The sequence below is a fragment of the Urocitellus parryii genome, chromosome 3, assembly GCF_045843805.1.
Source record: "Urocitellus parryii isolate mUroPar1 chromosome 3, mUroPar1.hap1, whole genome shotgun sequence".
Classification (NCBI taxonomy): domain Eukaryota; kingdom Metazoa; phylum Chordata; class Mammalia; order Rodentia; family Sciuridae; genus Urocitellus; species Urocitellus parryii.
Window position 1 is genome coordinate 202,093,998 of NC_135533.1, and position 25,240 is coordinate 202,119,237.

The 25,240-nt window shown below is 36.4% G+C and overlaps 1 protein-coding gene and 1 pseudogene across 1 annotated transcript in view; one reads left to right on the top strand and one right to left on the bottom strand.

The window, feature by feature from the left end:
- The window catches only part of Setd2 (SET domain containing 2, histone lysine methyltransferase), an 88,765-nt gene that overhangs the window by 41,431 nt on the left and 22,094 nt on the right, over positions 1-25,240 (bottom strand). Inside the window, exons 2-5 of the mRNA XM_077796297.1 lie at positions 10,764-10,779; positions 4,361-8,724; positions 2,435-2,566; positions 455-583 (exon numbers count right to left, since the gene is read on the bottom strand). Coding sequence (XP_077652423.1) covers positions 455-583; positions 2,435-2,566; positions 4,361-8,724; positions 10,764-10,779 — 4,641 coding nt within the window. The remainder of the gene's footprint in view (positions 1-454; positions 584-2,434; positions 2,567-4,360; positions 8,725-10,763; positions 10,780-25,240) is intronic.
- LOC113183528 (death effector domain-containing protein pseudogene) lies at positions 22,449-23,038 on the top strand (annotated as a pseudogene).

Genomic DNA, 25,240 nt, shown 5'->3' on the forward strand with positions numbered 1-25,240 from the left:
ACACAGGACCTTGCACATGCTAGGCAAGTGCTCTATCATTGCACCACATCCCCAGCCCCTACACTGATATTCTTCAGATATTCTCAACTCTTATCCCAATTTGGTTTTATATATACCAATAGATTTTGTCCCAACTCCTTTTCATAGAGGAAATTCATAATATCTTGGGGGTTTACAAGAAGTAACGGCCTGGAATTAAAGGAAACATAGCTATCTGACAAGAAAAAGACATGCTTAGTCCAAATGTCCCCAGTGACAAAATCTCTCCTTGGATATATAGACAGAAGGATGTTTTTTATTACTGTTTTCCTAGAAATCAATTTTAAAAAACAAATGGTCATTCTGCACAATAATCATTATTTAACCTTAGTGCAATAGAAAAATTATTTTATTACAAAATTTCTAGGCTTAACAACCCAAAAATGAAGTAAAAGGTGATTAAAACAGAACTTACGAAGGAAGATCTTTGGCAGCTCTTAAGCCCCAGCCTTTCTTTTCTGTAAGTATGACTTCCACATCTGCATGCTGTTTTCTCTGAAACCGTCTATTGGAACAGTAATCCCCATTTGGGCACCTAGAAGAACTGAAATAAGAAACAGGTGAAAAATCAATTTTTTTTTTCAGCACTAGGAATTAAACTCAGTGCTCTACCACTAAGCTACATTCCCAGTCCTTTTTACTTTGAGACAGTATTTCATTAAGTCATCCATGCTGCCATGAACTGGAAATTCTTCTGCCTCATCATTCCAACTTGCCTGGATTATAGGTACCACACTTAATGCAAAATTAATTATTTCAAAAGCATATTTTTGCTAGAATGTGTTACAAAACTACGTATATCTACATTTTTATGACACAATCCTTACATGTATGATTAACCCAAGTTAAGCCTTTCTCTATAATTCTTCCCATCACAAAGATATTCTTTAGAATTCATTGTCAACATTGTTAGTTAAATAAGTACATCCACAATCTAGTTTTGTAATTTGGTCATCATGAAACAGTACACAATACATTTTTAGGCTGCATGGAAGTTTGCAGATCACTGACAACTATGCGGAGCTAACTTATTTTCTGTACACGTTTCCTTATATTCTACTCCAGTCACCATTAATTTGGTCTTTTGAATACAACTAACTATTTGATCTACATTTGAGTGAAACCAAGTCATTATTAAACAGACTCATTCAAAGTAAATGCAAAAATATACAAGGCTCTTCTCCAATGCATACTGGAGTAAAAATAAAATCAAACATTCACTAAAATCTTAATATTCCCAAACCAATAGATATAAAGGCTTTTAATGACAATTAAGATTATAATACAGGGCTGGGGATGTAACTCAGTGGTAGAGTACTTGCCTAGCATGCACAAGGCATTAGATTCAAAACTCAGTACTGAAAAAAGAAAAAAAATATATAAATTGCCATTTCTAATATAGTATTATTTATTACCAAACTAGCAGTAAATAATAATTTTATAGATGCTGAAAGGATGAAGATTTATTTTAAAGTGAGGTAGTAAAGTAAAGCTTTCAGCCGATCCCAGCAGCTCGAGAGGTTGAGGCAGGAGGACTGAAAGCTAGCTTCAGCAAAAAGCAAGGTGCTAAGCAACTCAGTGAGACCCTAAGTAAAATACAAAAAAGGGCTGGGGATGTGGCTCAGTGGTTCAATCCTCAGTACCAAAAAAGAATTAAAGCAGAATCTCTATAATACACAGAATATGGGTAGATAACAGACAGCTAAAGATACAACTGTCCCTGCCTATGTGCGGAAATAGAAAAAAAGGCCAACCTGGGAAAAAGAGAATAAAATGGCTATGGGTAACTGACCAAAAAGTAGTTTGCCAGAGCCTGGAAATGCAAGTCAATAAAGGAAAACAAAGCTAAATTTGAACCTAATCCTAAAGAAAACAGAAATACTAAAAGTTTGAGCATGGGAATAACATGAAGAAATTCTAATAACTATATGTGTCCATCTACAACATACACGTAAGATTTTATTTCTATGCATAAAAAGAGAAAAACATCTGCTTATGTCAGCATAGGCATTAATTTTTTTCTGGGAAGACTCCAAACAAAGAGACTGAGGTTTGGGAGAGGAAGACATTTAACTTTATGAATTTCTGAAACATTGGGGTTTTATCTCATTTTTAGTGAAAGCTAAAAAATACCAACAATTCTTCCCAGTACACAAACATTACAAGAGAAAAGAGGAGACTGAATATAAATTAGTATTAGTATATTTGGCATTAGTAACAGGACAGAGCACTTAAAATGTGCCAGGTACTATAATCTAATACAAAACACAGGGGAGATTTTCATCCACAGATAGAAAAAAAAGTCAAACTTTACTCCTCACTGATAATTATTTTTAACATTTACAGACATTCAATAGAAAAGTTGAGTAAAAGCAGAGCATTTTAATTTACTTACCATTCAATCATGAGGAGACGATTAAGACAATCTTCCCCACATGCTATTTCACCTTGAGCTCTTTCATCTTTGGAAAGAGGTGTACACTCACACTGCATTCGTTTAATATCCCGATGGGATTTATTCTTCTTTCTATTGGTTAAAATTTCATAAAACTGGTTAAATAAATCTGGAGATAATATAAGTAATCAAATATGTGCTCTCTCTCATTAGTTTCCCATTTAATGATTTCCATAAGTGAATCTTTCAAAAGGAAGAAAACTTCTAGTCACTAGCACCTGAAATATTAAAAGCTCTTAAGAACTGTGTTGCAAAAAAACATGATAGAGGCAACCTTAACCTTAGCAGATGAGAGGATAGAATGAGTTCAAGTCTATCATTTTGGAACACATCCTTATTTCCTAGTCCAAATCAGCTTAGTCCCAGATTCTGAGCAATTCTAAATGTTAAAGTCATATATGGAAAAATTGTGAGTTTCAAATAATAATATAGGTGGTTAATTAAAATTTAAGAACCAAATTTCATGGGTTGAATAAATGATAGTTATAATACAAGACTGAGGGGGAAAAGGAGCTACTAAATAAGTTGTTTTCGGCTTTTGTTTGTTTTGCAGTCCTGGGGACTGAGACCAGAATCCTGCACATGCCAGCGAGTGCTCTATCACTGAGCTATATTGCCCAGCCCTAAGAGCTTTTAATTAAGAGTTTTGAGGCTGGTATTGCACGCCTGTAATCCCAGCAACTCAGATGTTGAGGCAGGAGGATCTCAAGATTGAGGTCACCCTTCAGCAACTTAGTGACACCCTGTCTAAAAATAAAGTTTTTAAAAGGGATGAGGATATAGCTCAGTGGGAGAGTGCCCGTGGGTTCAATCCCCACTACTCCATTAAAAAAAAAAAAAAATTAGGCATTAGCTTTAACTCAACCAAACCTTTTAAGAGAACCCTTCGGTAGATACTATCACTTTTGTATAAATTTGTTTAAAAGAAAACTGTATGGCTTTTTTAAATGAAATATGACTATATAATAATTAAGATAAGGCTAGGTTTAGTACCAGCTACTTGGGAAGATGGCTCAAATCCAGGAGTTTAGGGTCAGTTTGGGCAACACAAGACTACATCTCAAAATTTAAAAAAAAAAAAAAAAAAAAGAAAGAAAATGATTATGGGGCTGGGGCTCAGCAGTAAAGTGCTCGCCTAGCATATGTGAGGCGCTGGGTTTGATCCTCAGCACCACATAAAAATAAATAAAACAAAGGTACTGTGTCCAATTACAACAACAAAAACTTTTAAAAAATTGTAAATAATTTTAAAAAGAAAAGATGATGATAAAGGTTTCAGAGGCAGCTTTCTCAATGTAGACAAACTTATTTCAAAGGAGAAAACAACTTCAAATTTGATTGTTTAAATTTGGTTACTGACAAATTTAACCTATTAAGAATGTGTTAAAACAACTGACAAACATTTCTGTTGCAATCTAGTTCTAGTTTTATAAAGTACCTAAAGATGCTTCACCATGCACATTTTGGGAAAATAAAAAAATCCAACATTACCAAATTTTTATTTTCTAAGAGCAGATTATTTTGCTGGGGTTTTATTTCATGTCACACTTATTTTATTTCCTGTCACACTTTCACTTGTAAAAGGATTTAAAGAAAAATTGAGCTAGCTTACATTATACCTTTAGAACCAAAGAAATGATGAGAGAAATAAATGAAGACATTTCCTTTCCTAAGAGGGAAAATAAAACTGGGGAAAGGAATCTGTATTAGAAAATCCAAAGAATTTTTGTAAAAATACTTTTATAAATTTTTTAAATTTATATTTTATCACACAAACTCTACTTCACAGTCTGAATTGTTGAAAAATTAATTTTTTAACAAAAAAAATAAACTAAAATTTGTCAGACAAGAATTAACTAGGCTCACCTTTCTGTTAAATAAACATTTTCTTCAATAAGATCAAAGTAGCAAGGCATCTTCCCCTGCTTGGCACACTCTTTCCATCGCTGTGGGTCCCTAAAGTCATCCATGACACAGGAAGGCCCGATCAGCGCTGAGCCTAGGGGCATTGATGTCTCTCCCTGATCCATCTCCACTCTAACTTTCTTTCTGTCCTGAAGCTCACTATCACTTTCAGAATCACTCTCCAATTCCTGCCTCCGTTTTTTAGGAGGCCCTCTATCTTTGATATCATTTTTTTCCAAGTTTTTTGAAAAATCTTTCCTTTCATTCACAGATAAAGAGTCCTTAATAGAATTGCTGCTTATTTCAGGTGCTTGCACTGACCCTTTGTCCTTATGAAGGGACAGAAGGTATTTATTGGACTGACTTAAAAAGTGGGATCCACCTCGTTGATCCCAACTGTCCTCCTCTTCACGGTCATCTGTTAGGGAATCTGGTACCTGTCCTTGAATTCGATCATAAGCAACCCCAGTTCCAGGAGGTCTACCTGCTGATCTTGGATCCCAGTAGCCATTGCCTTGCCAGTAACCACTACACTGCTCTACACTTTGCTGATACCTGTGTGCACCACAGGCTCCATAGCTGCTATCAGGCTGCTGATATGTGGTAGTAGGCTTTTCTTGTTGAGAGAAGTCCCATCCTAGATTTCTGAGCTCTTCTGATGAGTGTAAGCCATCCATGCGGGAGATCTCACAAGAGGAAGAAAAACTCAACTCTGTTTTTCCCAGTCTACTGTCTGGCCTGTTAGGGAAAGTAGTCTGTTGCCGAGATTTACTTGGGACATCTTCAAAATCATCAGAAGAATAAACAGGTAGGTCATCTTGTTGCCTGGAAGATGTTTTGGCTTTTACTGCTTCCTCTAAATTTGGGCGACCTAGAGGGTCAGATTTCACATCTGTATGACTTGTACTATCAACACCATCACTCTGAGGATGAGCAATTTCAGGCAGATGATTATCTACTTGTTTTCTGCTGGACTGTGTAAAAGAAATTTCTAGATTCTTCTCTATTCCTTTATGAAGAAAAAACTTATCAGTTTGAGGACAGCCTTTACTTGCTATACTCTCAAATTTTTCCTCATATGAATGTCTCCTTGACTCCATTCTCTCATCTTCCCAGTGGTCAGAATAGTGTTTGTAACTTTGACTGCTCCGAGAAGAACAAGGACTTGTTTCTTCCATGGGCAAAGTAGAATTCTTTGGCACAACCACAACAGACTGCAGACGGTTTCTTGGAATACTGCTATCATCAGAGTCTGTATCTTCTGAATCACTCTCATCACTTGAACCTTCAGAAGAACCAGAATAATCTTCATGGACAGTAGACACAATTTCTGGCGCATGACCACTACTGTCACACTTTAAGGAATAAGTTACTCCATCGCTGTCTTCCATGGTTAAATTCAAATCGCAAGATGAAAATACAACTTCAGAGTCATCAGAAGTATGCACATGTCCTCTATCTCCTTCTTCATCTAAAGAGATTTCTGGTCTCTCTCTCCTATCAAGCAATATGGAATTCCCTTCTTCTTGAGCCTCTTGCAAACATTTCCCTGATAACCCATTATTATGCCTGTTTTCCCAGGAAGCAAATCCCTTTCCTGAATCAGGAAGGCCACTACCTACATCTTCTATTGTTTCTTTTCCTGCATGCTTTAAAAATTCTCTGTTTTTTTTACTCTTCAGTACTGCATCAAGAATTGGAGATGTATTCTCACCACACTGCAAGAGAGTTAAACTGTCCACTTTTATTCCTAGTGGAAGACTCTGAAGAGATGAAGCAATACCTGAACTCCCTATAGGTTCACATAAATCATCAAAATGATTAACAGAAGCTGAACTAGTGCTACCAACACTCTGCTTATATTCTTCACATGCAAATTTTGAGTGATCTGACAGATTTCTATTATCACATATAACTGTTTTTGATTCCAAATGCACATTCTTAAAGCTATTTGAAGAAATCTTCATAACTGAAGGATCAATATTTTCAGCTTCAGAATAACACAAAGAAGGGTTACTCTCATTTGTGGTAGAATATCTATCTGAATCTTTGGTTTTGCAGCAAGAAACTCTCATATCAACTGGTTCTTTAACTGTTTTAGAATAATCTGTAGTCATAACTGGCAAAGACATGAGTTTATCATGGTGTGGTGACACTAGAGGTTCTGTTTCTTTAAAAGGACTTTTTGACTTACTATGCTGCATGCAAGTATCATCCAAGTCTTTTTCCTTGCATTTACTAATATTCTGAAATCCATTTGATGAAAACAAGCATGTTTTGACCAAAGGGGATACCTCTGATCCAGTCACACTATCATCAGAAGTCATCAAAATAACATCAGTCTTAGAAGTGCAAAATGTTGCCGAATCAGATTCTGCCCCAGGAGATCCATTTATATTTAATTCAATGGGACAAAAACTTCTTATCTGATCATTCTTCATTTTAGATAAAGAGTCCAATTCTTTAATACTATCATGGCTATCATGTCCTATAAATTCAGACTTAAAAATAGGTGATTCATCTAGCTTTTTAAAAGCAGGTGAATCATTTAATCGATTTGATGGAGATGGGCACCCAGTCTTTTCTCTTTCAGAAATTTTATTAATAGTTCTTAATTCATTACCTTTTGAACAAGGAGTATGTAAACTAAAAGTATGAGACTGTTTGCTTTCTTCATTTAATTCTGTACAACAGAAAGAATTTTTAAATTTATCAGACTTGGGTATAGGTTTTGAAAGGGCAGATTTATAACGGGAAGCACTATAATCGTGCTTGGAATATGATGACCCCCGCCGGAATCCCAATTCACTGGGAGAACAACATCTTTTTATTGCTTCACTTTCTGAAGTCCTTTTGGATTCTCTTTCTAGTTTTGAAGAATACTTTCCTCTTCTCTCAATCTCTACATAAGAGGTCTCAGTTTTGCAGTCCCGATCAGATTTAGAATAGGATGATGATGTCCTTAGGTCTCTGTAAGAGGAGGAATGAGATGACGTGCGCCTTGAATAGGACTTCTTATATTCATCTTCAGAGTCAGAACTTTCTCGTGCCCGGTTATCTATATATGGCCGAGAATAGCGTGTTCTCTCTCGATATGGGGAACTCCTGTGGTAACGGCGATCAGAGTCATAATAATGAGATCGTTCTGACCGGGAATAAGATAAACTAGTTCTAGAGCCCCTCTCAGATCTAGAACGAGATCTGCTGCGCCTTCGCTCTCTTTCTGATCTACATCGGGAAGACATATACCGAGTATCTCTTTCAAGTTTTGAGTAGCTAAAATATTTATCATCTCTTTCTGTTTTAGATCGTGAAGATTTCCCTAACTCCTCACTTTTTGAAGGTGCTGAGCTCTTTTTTAAATCTCTTTCCTTTTCAATGCTTGCTGAAATTTTTAAATCATGTGATCTTTGACTTGAGGAAGTCCGTACAGAATCTTCGTCAGATTCTGAGCCAAGAAATGTGCCTTCAAATTGTGAAGATTTCTTCTTAGAACTTGGTTTTTTAACACTCAGACTAATCTTAGAACTATCTGGAATTTCTTCTTCCTTCCCAATATGGGAATCTTCTTTTTGTGAGGGAATATCTGCTTGCTCGTTCAAATTTTGAATTATGTGTTCTTCTGAAGTATTAGATACAGTGTCCTGCTTAGTATCCACTTCCAAAGATTCTGGTACAATTGTAACTGGTGGTTCTTTCGGAGCTCTAACTGCTACATCTACTGGTAAGGATAGTGGTGCTGTCACTGGAACTGTTACTGATGTATGTGGCAAGGCCATTGGCTCTATCATTGGTGCTGGTGGTGAGGGTGTTGTAGCTTGGGGCGGTGGTGGAGGTGGAGGTGGAGATGAAGGTGGTGAGTCTACAGTTGTTGATTCTGCTATGATTGCTGGTAAATGTACTGTGGGAGGAGATGGAGATGCTGCCGCTGTAGTAGTAGTCAGTGGTGGCCTGGATGTTACATGAAGCAGGTGTTTCTTAAAATGAATTTTGCCCAATTCCACTCTTGATTTTGGTGGAGAAGATTCTTCTGTAGTAGATAATGTGTCTCCAATGTCCATTTTACTTTTAGGAGTTGAATCTACTTGAAGAGGTGTAGCTGGGGAATTTGGAGTATCATTTTGCTTTTCATTGCCAAGTGCTGTGAGAAATCTATTCTGCAAAGTTTTTTTTGTAAGGCTAAAGCTGAATGACACCTTCTGTCGTCCCTGTTCCTCCAAATTAACTTTTGTCTTGGTGCCTTTGGGCAAAAATCGACTTGAAGCAACACCTTTGAACATTGGTCCTTTGATGAAACCTGGTTTTTGCACATTTTCAATTTTTGCCTATAAATGGAAAAAAAAAACAATTATTAACAAACAGTATTAATATTAAATGGCTAGCGCTGCAGTTTAAATGTTTATGAAAGACTTTTACGGCTTAACAAGACCCTGTCTTTTGTTGAGGGTCTTGCTAAATTGCCAGCTTGTGATCCTCCTGCTTCACCTCCCAAGTCACTAGGATTACAGGCATTGCACTACCACACCTAGCATTCAGATAATATCTTAAACAAAATAAATAACAAGTAGAATGAATTTCACTATGATACAGATGGGGGAGCGGGTACTAGTGATTGAACCCAGGGATGCTTAACTACTGAGCCACATTCCCAGCTCTTTTTATTTTTCATTTTGAGACAGAGTCTTGCTGAGTTGCTGAGGGCCTCACTAAAGTTACTGAGGCTGGGTTTGAACTTGTGATCCTCCTGCCTCAGCCGCCCTAATTGCTGGGATTGCAGGCATGCACTACTGTACTTGGCTGATACAGATTATTTTTAAAACTCCTTATTATGGAAATTTTCAAACATATTCAAATGTGTAGAGAACAGTATAATAAACCACTAAGACCCCACTCCCAGCTTTAATAATTAACACATATTTTTTCCATTCTTGTTTTCTCTTACGTAAAGCATTTCAATCAATTTTTCAGATAACATTTTTCAGCTAACATTTTCAACAAGAATTTTTTAAAACCCACTGTGTATTTAAAGGACATATACACAAAGAGTAGTAGGTAATATCTCAGTACTCAAAACAGTTTGTTCTTGTGTTATATCTGAAAAGAAAGAATAGAGGAGAGCAATAAAATCAATGGTCTGATATCATACAGATTCAGTTAGGTGTGTGGAAAAAGACAGACCTATAGCCGGGTGTAGTGGCACATGCCTGTAATCCCAGTGGCTGGTGAGGCTGAGGCAGGAGGATCAAAGCCAGCCTCAACAATGGCAAGGGGCTAAGGCACACAGTGAGAACCTGTCTCTAAATAAAATACAAAATAGGGCTAGGGGTATAGCTCAGTGGTCAAGCACCCCAGAGTTCAATCCCCAGTACCCCGCCCCCTGCAAAAAAAAAAAATCCACAGACTTATAATCCACTCTTTAGGGAATACTGATTCAATAACTCTGAGGTAAAGCAAGAAAGTCTGGGACATTTTTGCTTTCTTTGAGGGCAAGTGGGTACAGGAGGTATAGACAATAAGCACCAAAAGCAATTCTGATGAACTTTCCAGGTTTGGGAAACCACCAATACAGAGCAACTTCCCACCTCATTCATTTTATAGATGAGGTAATAAGCAAAAGAGGACCAGGCCTTCTGTTTTCCTGGAAATCACTCTGCCCTGGTGCACTGCCACATTCTCTGCCTGGAATACACATGCTTAGGCCATACCATTTTATAGAATAGTAATTCTGTATGAGCAACAATGTATAATATACCAAATAAGATTTCTCCCTCCACTATTTGCCAAACCACCAAAGGAAATAGTGTGACTTAGAAGCTAAAAGATATAACTTAGGTTGTAGAAAGAACATATGAAAAGTCTACAGCAACAAACTCAAGCCTAAATTGATGAGGTGCATGCCATCTGCAAAAGTTTCCTAATTGATGTTCCTTAATCAACTTTGGTTATTTAAGAGAATAATTTTCTCCTTCAACATGGTGAAATATCAGTATTAAAAAGTATATAGTAACCATTCAATTGGGAAAGTAAGAATTTCCACATATCATAAAGCAGTGGTTTTCAAATGCTTTTAAGAAACAGAATCCACTTTTCAAATTAAATCTCACATTAAAGCTCAATAAATATAAAACTGACAAAACTGTCTCTAGAGCTTCCAGCCTCCTCTACCTTTCCTAAAGAAAGCTCTTGAAACTCTAAAGTTTAAAACCCATTTTCTTGTGTTATACAACATTCCTCAATGTGATAACTGTAGCCTAATTCAAAATAAAAGCTAAAGCTTTAAAATGTTTTCAGCTTTTACCCAATCTCTGAAATGTACTTAGAAGTCAATCCCATATCACTGAACAACTAGTTAAATTATACTTACCTCATTTTCTTCTTCTCTATTTCCATTCAGCCAAGAAAACATGAAAAAAAAAGAAATATATATAAATACATAAAACTGATTGAAAGTTGTTTTTATTAAAATTGTATATGCGGTACCTACAGATATATCCTATATAGACTGTCTATTCCTTCATCACCTCAATCACATTTAGTTTAACAAATATTCATTCAAAATAATACCATGCACTGTGCTATTCAAGGATGAATAAAATAGAATCCTTGCCATTAAGACACTTACGTTGCAAAATGTAATTGTGTTTCGGAAGCAATTCCAATATAATGCAGCAAATACACAGAAATATGTACAGTGTAGCAGCAAAGAGCAAAATAAGCCACTTAGTTTAATGGAGGATAGGAATGCAAAGAATCTTTCCTAAAGAGATTAGTTTTTGAAGAACATATTTGTGGGGAGATCTCAAGCAGATAGAGATCTCAGGCAAAGGTCCAGAGACTGAAAAATACACTATGAACAAGAAAACTAAAAATAGTTCAGTATTACCTGAGTATACGGTATAACATGGAAAGAAGCCAACAATTAAATGGAATAAGGGGCAGTCAAGAGGTCAGGTTTCTTATTAAGAAGAATTGTATTTTACCTATGGATCACTGGTTCTCAATCTCTTATTGGTAACTATTAAATAGTCCTTTTGCTAAATGCAAGATATATAACACAGTACATCTGCTCCATTTACCACAGAGCCTGGCTCTGTGAGCTCAATTATGTTCTAACAAAGGTAACCACACAGTATTCTGACTGTGAAGAACTGAATACCACAAGTTTGGGGTATAAGAGTGCACCAAGGCGTGTTAGGGTACTCTGTACCTGTAGGAAAGGGACGCTACAAAAAGACATGATAGCTAGACTTGCATTTTAAGCAGGTTGCTCTGTAGACTGTGTGGCAAGACTCAAGTACAACAATTTGTTTTAAATGTTCCTTAAAAGAAATACAAAAAATCCTCTCCCCAAATGTAGGCCTAACACCGTAATTCCCTCAGTTCATGCACCAGTGTTAACTGTAGTCAAAACCAAGTTATGAGCTCTATTTGTGTACAATGTGTCAAAATGCATTCTGTTGTCATGTACAACTAATCAGAACAGCAAAACAACAACAAAAAGTTATGAGCCAGATAGGGTGGAACATACCTGTAATCCCAGCAGCTCAAGGCTGAAGCAAGAGGCCAGCCTGAACAACTTAGTAAGACCTTATCTCTAAATAAAATTACAAAGGTCTGGGGATATAGCTCAGTGGCAGAGTGTACATGGGTTCAATCCCCAATACTTTGTGGGGGGGACTATTAATGAAGGGTGGGAGGGGATGGCAATATATGGATAAGATCTGAAACAATGCCAGGATTAAAAATTTTCTTTCCAAAACCACTAAAAATCTCATGGATGTAAATATCAGACCCAATGTACTTGATTCTATGATGTGCTTCCCCTATAAAACACCTCCACGGGATGCATAATACTATCAATAGCATTATAGTTTGATAGAATATTTTTCTGTGCCTAGTATTTCATAAATAATCATGCCATATAACCTTTGGCACATTAGATTTGGGTTAAATTAATATCATTTGAAATTTTTTCAAAAATTATGTCCAAGCATACACTTGTCTGCATGGTATAATTGAAGTGCTAGAAATACCAAGGTGACCATAACTCAACCCTAAGCCTCAGCGGTTCTATTTTAGCAGGCACATGAAAAGAATAATCCTGACGAACAGTGATAAAAATCATTACATGGTAAAAGGATAAAGAAACATTACAAATTTTTAAGACTGGGTGAAGGGAATGAAGGTTCATTTCAAATTTCACAGCATTGCTTGACAGAAGGCCAAACATGGTCTGGGGTTGTGGTCGGTGGCAGAGTGCTTGCCTAGCATGTGTGAAGCACTGGGTTCAATCCTTAGCACTACATAAAAATAAGCAAAAAATAAAATAAAGACATACTGACCCCATCTACAACCACACACACACACACACTCTCACACACACACACACACACAAAAAAAAAAATTTTAAAGGCCATTTTACAGGGTTGGAGCTATATAGCATTTGCCTAGCATGTGTAAGGCACTGGGTTTGATCCTTAGCACCACATAAAAATAATAAACAAATTAAGACATTCTGTCCATCTACAACTACAAAAAAAATTTTTTTAAGGCCATTTTTCAGGGCTGGGGTTGTGGCTCAGAGGTAGAGCGCTCACCTAGCATGTGTGAGCCACCGGGTTTGATCCTCAGCAAAACATAAAATAAAGGTATTGTGTCCACCTACAACTAAAAAATAAATGTTTTTTTTTTAAAGGCCATTTTCCAGAACCTGATAATAAAGTATAATAAAAATAACAAAACACAATTAGAAAATTAGTGGGGTCTAAATTTCTCATTAAAAGTATCTAACATTAATAGAGAAAAATGGAATTATAAAAAAGCAAAAGTCCACAATCCGACCCATCCAGAGAAAACTGCTATTAACTTTGTGTACGAAGCTTTCTCCCATGGGTGTATGGTTTTTATGTATGAAGATCTTTTTAATAAGTAATCATACCATACAAACAATTCTGTATTTTGTTTCCTTCTCTCATCACAAATAGTCAGTGAGCAAACAATGTGAGTAGATCACAGGAAAAGTATGAAATCACTTTTAAAAAACTAAGGAAGGCTGGGAGTGGTGGTGCACACCTTACAGGGCTTTAGAGGCTGAGGGGGGAGGATTGAGAGTTCAAAGCTAGTCTCAGCCAACTCAATGAGACCCTGTCTCTAAATAAAATATTAAAAAGGCTGGAGATGTGGTTAAACAACCCTGGGTTCAATCCCCTCCCCCACTAAAAAAAAAATCAAGGGAATACTTTAGAGAGAAGGAGATATACATATGTGGAGAATATTTAAGATACAGTTGAGTTTCAAAATAAAAGCTAGGCACAATGGCATGTGCTTGTAGCCCCAGCTACTCAGAAGGCTGAGGCAAGAATATCCCTTGAGTCCAGTTCAAGTCCAGTCTGGGGAACATAACAAGACTCAATCTCAAAACAAACAAAATAAAGCAAGCAATATTCTTTCTGGTCACTATTTTTCTCTGACATCATCAGTTGAAAGTCGGGGGGACTAGTCAGTGAAATATCTGGAGAAAATTCATACGTGGGGAATAGAAATGTAAGCAAACTATCATCTTCAATGTGGCCACTCAAAGTTGGTCATCACCAATTAAAAGCTGAAGTAGAATATGTGTGCCAATGAGCTCTGTTAACACTATTAAGCTATCAGAGGGGGGAAAACTGGTGAATTAATCTTATAAAATGGTGAAACAAAAAGGATAAAAGACAAGGGGTTGAGAGAATTGAAGATATTCCCAAGAACATTAAATTGACTTATCCATAGGTAATAGGGAAATAAATGAATCCCTGAAAGAAGCTGATGAAGTGAAGGGAACAGTGTAAGGGCAAGCTATCAGTGGCTTCAAAGAGTAGATTTGGTGAAAATCAAAAAGAAGAGAGGTTGAAGGATTGAATGGTTATCAGAACAGTATTTTGAGTTGGAATAAACTTCAAGGAGATGACAAGACCTAAGTATGATCATGAAAGTAGATTCCGGCACCAAAAAGGCAAGAAGCTTTTGACAAAATTTAATGGAATTGTGAGGTCACAATAACAAGAATCAGTCACAAATGTGCTTAACATAAGAATCTTCTCTGTTAAATAATGTCAGGATAAAGAGCAAAGAATAGGGTTTTTGAGGTAAAGCTGATGAAGCAAAAGTATGAGAGCTAGAATATTAAACTTCCCATATCTCCTACCAATAAATAAGGAGGTGCATGAAAATAAGCATTTATTTAACTATCATGAGACAATGCTAAAATAGCTTTATTTAATTAATTAATTTATTTATTTTTGAAAAGTTATTACAGGGCTGGAGTTGTGGCTCAGTGATAGACTCTCGCCATGTATGAGGCACAGTGTCCAATTCTCAGCACTGCATAAAAATAAATGAATAAAGTAAAGATTCATCAACATCTAAAAAATATTTTTAAAAAGCACCTTGCTGAAAAAACGAAATAGTAAAATCTGATTAATTCTATCAACATGAAGACAATCTCCATTAGGTCATAGGCCCTTATGAAACAGGAATTATATAAGCATTTCCATCATGACAAGCTCAAGGAATGACATGACTATTAAAAATTAACTAACCAGGGCTGGGTTTATGACTCAGTGGTAGAGCGCTTGCCTTGCATGCATGAGGCATTGGGTTCGATCCTTAGCACTACATAAGTAAATAAAATAAAGGTATTGTGTCCTGCAACTAAAAATAAAATTTAAAAAAAAAAATCAACCAATATCTCAGGCTACAGCATCAAATGTAAAATTTCTAAAAGGGAGCCCTGGATAATAAGAAATCTGGTCATAAACAAATAAATTGAATAAAGGGATCTATTTTGAAGACCATGTCCCAAAAGAAGTGATGAAAGTTAATTTACTATAGAAATAAAGATGACTTATAGGACCATAATGGTTTATTTCAAAATATCATAAAGTTTAGAAGATGAATATTCTTATTTTACAAAGTTCCAAAATTCAAAACTGTGACCAAAATAAATTACAGAATGACAGCTTTTAGCTAATTTTAAGTTAGAACACTTAAAATTAATTTTCTTTATTTGAAAAATACATATAGCCTAAGGGGAAATTTTGAAATACAGAATATAAAAATTAGGTCTCCCAACCTGCCTATTCTTCAAAAACTTTTTTATGTGCATATAAGAACATATTAACTTTCAAGAGAAAAAATGATCACATTAAGTACAAATATCTTTTTTCTTTTTCTCTACTTTAAGTCTTAGATATCAAGATATACCTGCACAGACACTGAGGCAGGAGGATCATAAAGTCAAGGCCAGCCTCAACAACTAAGTGAGACCCTGTCTCAAAATAAACAATAAAAAAGGCTGGGGATGCAGCTTAGTAGTAAATTTCCCCTGGGTTCAATATCCAGTTAAAAAAATAGAAAAACTCAGCATAATCTATAGCTCTACCAGCATAATAGCTTCTCATGTTTTTAAGTTACTTGTATTTTCTTTTCCTGGGAAATGCCTTTTCAAGTCTTTTACCAATTGATTATATATTGGGTTGCTAGTCATTCTGATTTTTAAAAACTGTGTGTCACTGTATAGGGAAAGCACTTAAGTTTCTTTGCCATCAGAAACCTGGATAAAAACTATGAAAGTTAGAATTCCTGTCTTGGAGGGAAAACTAAAAGTGGGGCCCTAAGTCCTTAAGCTCAGCTCACTGAATTTCTTGAACCACAAATCAGAAATAGCATTTTATTTTGATTTTAATAAGAACTCTGAATATTCATTCCTATCTAATTTTTAAATATTCCTTACTAAAACTGAAATACTCATTAAATATGGCCAGTATTTCTCATATAGGTCTCATTTAGAAGGGAAAAAGTTGTTAAGAACAGATCCCCTTAAGAACAGTGACTTTGGGGCTGGGGATGTGGCTCAAGCAGTAGCGCGCTCTCCTGGCATGCGTGCGGCCCGGGTTCGATCCTCAGCACCACATACCAACAAAGATGTTGTGCCCGCCAAGAACTAAAAAATAAATATTAAAAATTCTCTCTCTCTCTCCTCTCTCACTCTCTCTTTATAAAAAAAAAAAAAAGAACAGTGACTTTAAAAACTAAAATTGGTTTATCAAAATTTATTTCATGAGGAAGGGATGGAGAGAAGATGGTTAATAGGTACAGAATGGAGTTGAATAGAATAACCTAATATTCCATAGCACAGTAAGATAACTATGGTCAACAACAATTACATGAGTATTTCAAAATAGCTAGTAGAGCCAGGTGTAGTGGCGCAAGCCTGTTATTCCAGCAACTCTGGAGGTTGAAACAGGAAGATTACAAGTTCCAGGCCAGTCTTGGACAAATTAGCAAGACCTTGTCTCAAAATAAAAATTAAAAAAGGTTGGAAAGATACTTAGAGATAAAGTGCCCCTGGGTTCAATCCCCAATACAGGGGCGGAGGGTGGGGAATGCTAGCAGACAGAATTTTGAATGTTCCCAGAACCCAAGAAATGATAATATAGCTGAGGTGTCAGATCCAATTACCCTGACCTAATAATTAAATATTTTATACATGTATTGAAATGCCATAAATTTACACAATTATTATGTGCCAGTGAAATATAAAAACACATTGGGGGAAAAAAAGATTATGAAGAAAAACTGCCTTTAGGGCACTTTCACTGAACTCCAAAATATGAACCCAAATATATATCTTCCCATGTTATAAAGTAAAATAAATAAAAATTAAAATTCCTTGCAATGGAAATTTCCAAGTCAAATTTCAACACAAAACTGGTCAAAATAATTTTAAAGGTCTTATGAGTTACAAAATAGTATCAGTATTAATTTCCTGAATTTGATAATTATAACAGTGATTACACAGAAAATGTTGTTTGTAAGAAATACACATTGGAGAACATAGAAGTAAAGAGTCTATGTCTGGAACTTTCAATATTTCAGAGTCCTGCTTCTTGCCCCCACCGCCACATCCAGGGCAGAAACTCAGGGACTTGCAGGTGCTAGGCAAGCGCTCTGCCTCCAAATCTAACCCCTGGAACTTTCAATATTTCAGGAAAAAAACTCAAAACATACGTATAAAGAGGGAATGATAAACATAGTAAAATATTCACATTTGGTCAATTTGGATAAAGGATATATAATAAATCTTTTGTGGGGGGGGCTAAATGGTCCTGGGGATAGAACCCAAAAGCACTTTATTCCTAGGCTACATTCCCATCCCCGCTCCCCACAATTTTTTTTGCTCCCCACAATTTTTTTTTTTTAATTAAAAGGGATCTTACTAAGTTGCCCAGGCTGGTTTTGAACTTTTGGTCCTCCTGCCTCAGCCTCCTGAGTTGCTGGGATTACAGGCATACACCACTGGGCCCAGTTTTTAATAATTATTTTTTAAACCTGAAAATAATCAAATGCGAAAAACTGTTTTAAATATTCAGACTCCCCAATCCTTAAGACCATGTGGACCTTTGAGGATCTTAAAGCCTCAACTGGTAGAAAATTACATCAAATCTCTCTAAAATCATATTCTGGTAGGCACTGATAAGAATATGCCACATAAAAACTAGACCCTATAATGGAGTATGTGATTGCAGAAGGCAGGATCTTATGAAAAGAAAACCTAAGAGGTAAGACAGGAGTCCCCAGGGCCAAAAAGAAAAAAAAAAAAATGGCAGAACTGGTTAGTAATAAAAGGAAGCCTAACCCAGACCTACACTCAAATGGTACTCTGAGCTCCCTAGAAAAAAAGATGCTTATTGCCCCCTGCCCCAAGAAAGAGAATCATGGAGAAATTCTGGCAGAGAATTCTTCTCTATTACATTATTAGAAAAGAAATGAAATCCCTTAACTCCTGCCTTCCCACCTACCACAACTCACTCCCACCTACCACAACTCACGTCTTGTTCCCATTTTAGGTTTCTAAATCCTTGACCTAAAAGCATGTGAAGAAAAAAATGGAATAAAAAATTCAAAAAATTAAACTGCCTCAATGATATGAAAATAGACATCAGGCAGAAAGACTTCAAAATTATATATTTTTTGTCATAAATGGTCAAATCTATCTAGCTCTCTGCTTGCCCTATGGTCATACACATTTGCAGCAAATATTTTCTAAAAAGGAAAAAACTAAATTAATCCTTTTAACTTCAAATTATTTTTCTTACTACTCTTCATTCCTCCCTCCACCTTCCTTCCTCTCTCCCAACCTCCTCATATCACTCCCATATCATCTTAATCCACTCAAAGACCAGTTTCATTTCACTTTAAGTCATTCAACAATTATCTGAATGCCTACCATGTACTCAACTCTATACAGCCTGCCTTTCCCTATTCCTCTTCTTACCATGCTCTATACTAAAACCAAACTCCTCTATTCCTACAACATAAACTTCTCTTTCTCTGCTTTTTATAGTTCAAGTTACAAAAAGACAAAGGCAACATTTTGTCCAAAATGTATAATCTCTCTTGGGCCTAACATTCCCATTCCTATTACAAATTCTCACTACTTTTTAAATCAAAGACACTCCTTAACAAGAGTACCACATTTTACCAGACAAAATGGTGCACGCCTGTAAATCCATTGGCTTACCTGTAATCCTAGTGGCTCAGGAGGCTGAGAGGGGAGGATCATAAGTTCAAAGCCAGCCTCAGCAAAAATGAGGCACTAAGCAACTCAGTGAGACCCTGTCTCTAAATAAAATACAAAACAGGGCTGGGGATGTGGCTCAGTGGTGAACTGCCCAATCCCCAGTACGTCCCCCATCCCATATTTTAGTTTTTACCTTCAAGCAATTCTCAAAGGAAAAGAGGGAATACCTCAAAACTGACTTAAAAAAAAAATACGCCACAGAGGTCATAAATTAATTTGTGACATTTGCCATGTTCTCATCCAAGAAATAGGATCCATGAAGACAAGTGAATTAATACAATGAAGAGAAATATGTATTTATGTGGACAATAAAGCCATGAGAACTACACTGCTTTTATCAAAGGCCTTGAAAGTTTAGGTAAGCACTCTGGGACAAGTATGTTAACCTGAACTAGTGTGTGTGGATTTGTAAACACAAGCCCTACTTCTCACTTGCTTTAAGTCCACATTCATCAAATATAAAGTGCCTACTAATAGATTCATATACAGCAATTAAGCTAGGGGAAAAAAACAACAATTTGATAATAAAAACAAATGTTCTGCTATATAGACATGTGTCAAAATAGCAGTTCTTTCTCCCAATGTCATACCTATATTCTTTTTTTTTTTTTGAAATTTTTTTTAGTTGTAGGTGGACACAGTGCCTTTATTTATTTAGTTTTATGTGGTGCTAAGGATTGAACTCAGTGCCTCACACATGCTAGGTGAGCATTCTATAGCTGAGCCACAACCCCAACCACTAAACTATTCTTATTATAAAAATAAAAAACTATTCTTTTTTATTTGTAAATAAATTATTTATTTATTTATTTATTTTTATGTGAAGATGGACACAACACAATGCCTTTATTTTTATGTGGTGCTGAGGATCAAACCCAGGTTCCGCCTGTGAGCACTCTACCGCTGAGCCACAATCCCAGCCCAAAAAACTATTCTTACAATAATAGTCTATAGGTATAGTTGAAACTTGTTTTAATATAGGATGTCTTTTTAAAAAAGAGTAGATAAAGCTCTTTCTTTAAACAAGAAATCACTTTTAATCAGAATTCCAGAGTCAATGGGGAAAGGTAAGAATATCATCTCAAATGTTAACAATTATATTTATACCTAAAATCTGTTTCTAAATTTGTCTTCCAAATTAATTTGCAAGAATATTTGCATAGGGCTGGGGTTGTGGCTCAGTCGTACAGCACTTGCCTAGCACACCTGTGAGGCACTGGGTTTGATCCCTAGCACCATATAAAAACAAATAAAATAAAGGTATTGTGTCCACCTACAAATTAAAAAAAAAAAAATTTTAAAGAACATTTGCAGAAAACATTGTAAGAGTACACTTTTCCTAAAACCCATAAATTGGGATGTATGGTGATCTAATCTGAACACTTTGGGGCCCAGTGTTAAAGATTACTGTATATAACTGAATTACATTACTTTTGTTCACTATTTGAATTCACCTCTTAAATTATCCATTTTCTTTTCCTCATTATCAAATAACCTTCAGAAGATTTTACACACACACACACACACACACACACACACACAAATTCATCTTTAGTACTAGTTAATGAATCACAATAGAAAGAACTAAGGCTAAGATTTTAGTTACCTGACCACATTGTCCTCTACTCCCAATTACTAAACCACCACTATAGCAACTAACACACAACAGTTTTGTTTTTCAGTTACTGGGTTTAAATGCTTTACATACATTTAGCTCATTTGATCCTAAAGCCTACAAATGGTATAAGTTTTTTTATTACCATTGAATCAATGAAGAAACCTAAGGTCACATCTAGTTAAGTTTCAGAATCAAGTCACGTGAAGCCTCTATTTAAAGAGGCCTTGCTCTTTAAATCAAATATATATTAAATATTACACAGAATCGAGAACAAAAGGTTAAAAGGTTCAGAGATACAGATTTTGACTCAATATACCAGTAAATACCCTGCCTAACAATAGAGGGATGGATTGACAGCCTGGGAGGAAATAAAGTAGGGAAAGTATGCAAAACAGAGTTCTGATGATCCTGAGTCTGTTTTACTCCTAAACTAGATATATGAAATCACTGTTTCATTTTTTCCAATTTAGGACAGATTCTTTTATGAAGAAGATACCTATAAAGTATCCTAAAGCCAATGTGGAATATAAAGAACTATGAGAGATAAAATTTTGACCCCACTTTAAATTTATTTTAGATAATAAAGATACTCATCCACATACATGGTGTCATTATAGTTGCCAAGTAATCAGTTCAACAAATGCAAACGGTTTATTACAATCAGACTGAAGGATGGACACTCATTTAGTTATTGTTTACACTATATCTTGTACTTGACCAGACTGAGTACTTATGCTAGTCTTCCAGTCCTACTCTTGCTTAACTACATTACACAGGAACATAAAAACAGGCGATGGTCAACTCTTTCATGCAAATTAGCTCTTAAAGACTTATCTACAAAGTAAAAAACAATGAAATAAAACCTATGATGTGATTTAAACCTAAATACTTGACAAATGTAAAGTCTCTCTCTCTCTTTGTTAGTATTGAGGATTTAACCCAGTGGCATTCTACCACTGAGCTACACACCCCAGCCATTTTTATTTTTTGAGACAGGTTTCACTAAGTTGTCCAGGCTGGCCTTGAACTTGTGAACCTCCTGCTTTAGCCTCCCAAGTGCCCGAGATTATAGGTTTTTACCACTGCATCTGGCAGGTTTCTCTTTTATATAAAGATAATAATTCTAGATTTCTTCATAAATACCTTGTTTGGAGTTGATATTAAAAATACTTCTGCAAATAATTTCATCCTTCCATGTTTACCAAAGCAGTTTTTTCTGTTATTAAATAAAGAAATGTAAATATATACATGAGCTGCTTTCTATTTTAGCAACATAATACACAAAATTTTTAAAAGTGTCTAACATAATAAAATTACCAGCAGATTAAAATCAAAACACACCAAAAGCCAGTCACAGTGGTATAACCCTGTAATCCCAGCAGCTCTGGGGGCTGAGGCAGGAGGATCACAAGTTCAAAACCAGCTTCAGCAGAAGCAAGGCACTAAGCAACTCAGTGAGACCCTGTCTCTAAATAAAATACAAAATAGAGCTAGGGATATGGCTCAGTGGTCAAGTGCCTGAGTTCAATCCCTAGTAACTCCCACCCCCTGCCCCCCCAAACACACACACACACACACACCCCAAAGAGCAATGAAATTCAGTTATCTTGAAAAACAAAAGTTTAACTGCAATAAAAATGGCCAGCATTGGCTTTGGAATTTGTGCTTAGAAGAGACTTCAGAAATTAAGTTTCTTGCAGAGTACACTGGGGATCGCACCTATTGAGCAGGTTTTCTAGAAAGCACTGTATTCCTGAACCCCAGCATGGAGAGCCTAAAGAGGCAGGCAAGTAAAGTGTGGCCAGAAGAATATGGCGCTGCAGCTGCTGAGTATCATCACTTCCTGCTGCCCTACATCATCCTCAAGAAGAAATGGGCTGTTTGTCCTGACATGTAACCCCCAGAGCCCTTGTGAGCCAGAACCAAGACCTACCCAGCCCCCTAAACAGTGCTTCCCAACTTCAGATCCTCAGATGTGTAACAAGCAACCAGCCCAAGAGAGAGCCACATTTATGCCGGAAGTCAGTAACACCTGATCCCAAGGGAAAGCAGGCGAGTGACTTAAGACTGTGGGTTCAGGCTGAACACTGACAGCATAAGACTACTCTGAAGGGCAATGTCTTCTCTAACCAGAAGGACCCATTCAAAAGCCAGTTTGAAAACTTTAACCAGGCCAACACTAAAGGAATCCTCAAGTCTGAGGACTGGGCTCCATCATCTGTGACATCAAGTATTCTGAGCTCCCCTACCACAACAGGGCTACATTAATGGCTCATCACCAGCTGCACTTAAAGGTGTCTTCATCACAGACTCCCTCAGGAAAGCTGTGAGCCAAGAAGGAGGACTATGAGCTGGGACAACAGAAACTCCTAAGAACTTGATGCTGCAAACATTGCCCTGAACTTTTCCCCTCTTTACTTCTTTGGGGACTGTTCCCATTACCCACCTCTGGAGCTTACATACGGTTCTGGGTTTGTTTTCTACACTTCCAAACAATCACACCCCTGCCCCCCCCCCTTTTTTTTAAAGACAAAGGAAAATGAAAATGGTGTTCCCCACCCCTCCCTGAATCTATGTGCCTAAGCTTTGCCCTTTGTTTCCTGTTTCCATTTACCCACTAATGTGTATTTCTACACCACCTTACCACTGAGCCATAAGACAAACATATAGGAAGAAGCAAAGTCTATAGAACAGTCTTTGTAAGGGATTGAAATGAACACTGTTTTGGGGTACATTGAGGAATCAATATTTCTGGATTTATGAGGGCTCTTAAATTTTGTCTGAAAAAAAAAAAGCCAGCATTTATTTTCTGATTTCTGTAAAGAGTTTAATCTTTTTTTTTTAATTTTTCTTTTAGCTGTAGATGGAAACAATACCTTTACTTTATTTATTTATGTGGTGCTGAGGATCGAACCCAGTGCCTCACACGTGCAAGGCAAGCACTCTATCACTGAGCTACAATCCCAGCCCTAATCTTTTAAAATTGCAATTAATGTTAAGAGCATAAAAATGTTTCAAGTTAGCCAGGTACAGTGGCATATACCTGTAATCTCAGCTACTGGAAGGCAGAAGAATCAAAAATCCCACATTATACTATATGCCCTGCTTCAAAATAAAACAGAAAGGGACTGGGTAGATGTAGCTCAGTGGTGGAGCACTTGCCTAGCATGTGCAAGAACCTAGATTTTCAAAGTCAACTAACACAAGGACAAGTAGGACAACTGCTATCTCATGCCTTTGGGAGAAAGAAAGACCTGAAACACTTATTCTTATAAGGCAAAACCAATGTTAATACAGGATATTATGAATTACAGTACACTGAATATACAAACTTTAACAGGAAAATAAAGTTATCCATATGCTAATAAAAGACTGGAAAAAAGCATAAATTTTCATCAAAAAACTGGCTGAATAACCTTGTAAATCCATCCAATAATGAAGTAGGCAGCTTCAAAAAATAATGAAGAGGGGCTGTGGCTCAGCAGTACAGTGCTCACCCAACACTTGTGAGGCCCTGGGTTCAAGCCTAAGCAGCAAATAAAAAATAAATAAATAGGGGCTGGGGTTGTGGCTTAATGGTAACGTGCTTGCCTAGCATGCATGAGGCACTGCGTTTGGTTCTCAGCACCACATTCAAATAAATAAAGGTCCATCAACAACTATGTATCATATATATACACACACAAACACACACATATTTAATAATAAATATATAAAATAAACATTGTGTAAAAAAAAGTAATGAAGATCTCTGGAATCATGTCCAAAATGTATAAAGTGGGGGGAGGGGGGCAAAACACAGTACATTAAGTATGCTACTTTTTGTATAAGGGGGTGGGAGTAAGACCACACATGCTTATATTTTCAAAATGGAAAAATCAAAGACAAAAATGATACATAATGGTTACATACTAAAGAAAACGGCAAGGGGAGAACAGGGATGAAAGAATGTTCAAAGGGATATGACTTTCATTGCACTGACTTTGGAATCATGTAAAATGTGTTTTTTAGGAGAAAGAATAATTTCTAAAAATTAAAATCAAACTATTAAAACTGTGTATCAATGCCAGATGGTGATGCACACCTGTAATCTCAAACTCGGGAGGCTGAGATTAGAAGATCCAAGTTCAAAGCCAGCCTCAGCAAAAGCGAGGTACTAAGCAATTCAATGAGACCCTGTCTCTAAATACAAAACAGGGCTGGGGAATGTGGCTCAGTGGTCAATTGCCCCCAAGTTCAATCCCTGGTAACCCCTTCCACCCCCAAAATTTAAAAAAAAAAAAACCTGTATCAAGTTGCATGACCACATTTATAAAAGTAAAGTTAAGGTAAAATAAAAAAGAAAAGGTAAAATAAAACTTTTTGAAAAAAAATTGTTTTTAGTTGTAGATGGACATAATACCTTTATTTTATTTATTTATTTGTATGTGATGCTAAGGATCGCACCTAGTGCCTCACACATACTATGTAAGTGCTCCACAACCACAGCCCACAAAACTTTTTTAATTTTTGTTGTTGTTTTTATTGTTGTAGGTGCCTTTGTTTTGTTTATTTTTATGCGGTGCTAAGGACAGAACCCAATGCCACTGAGCTATAGCCCCAG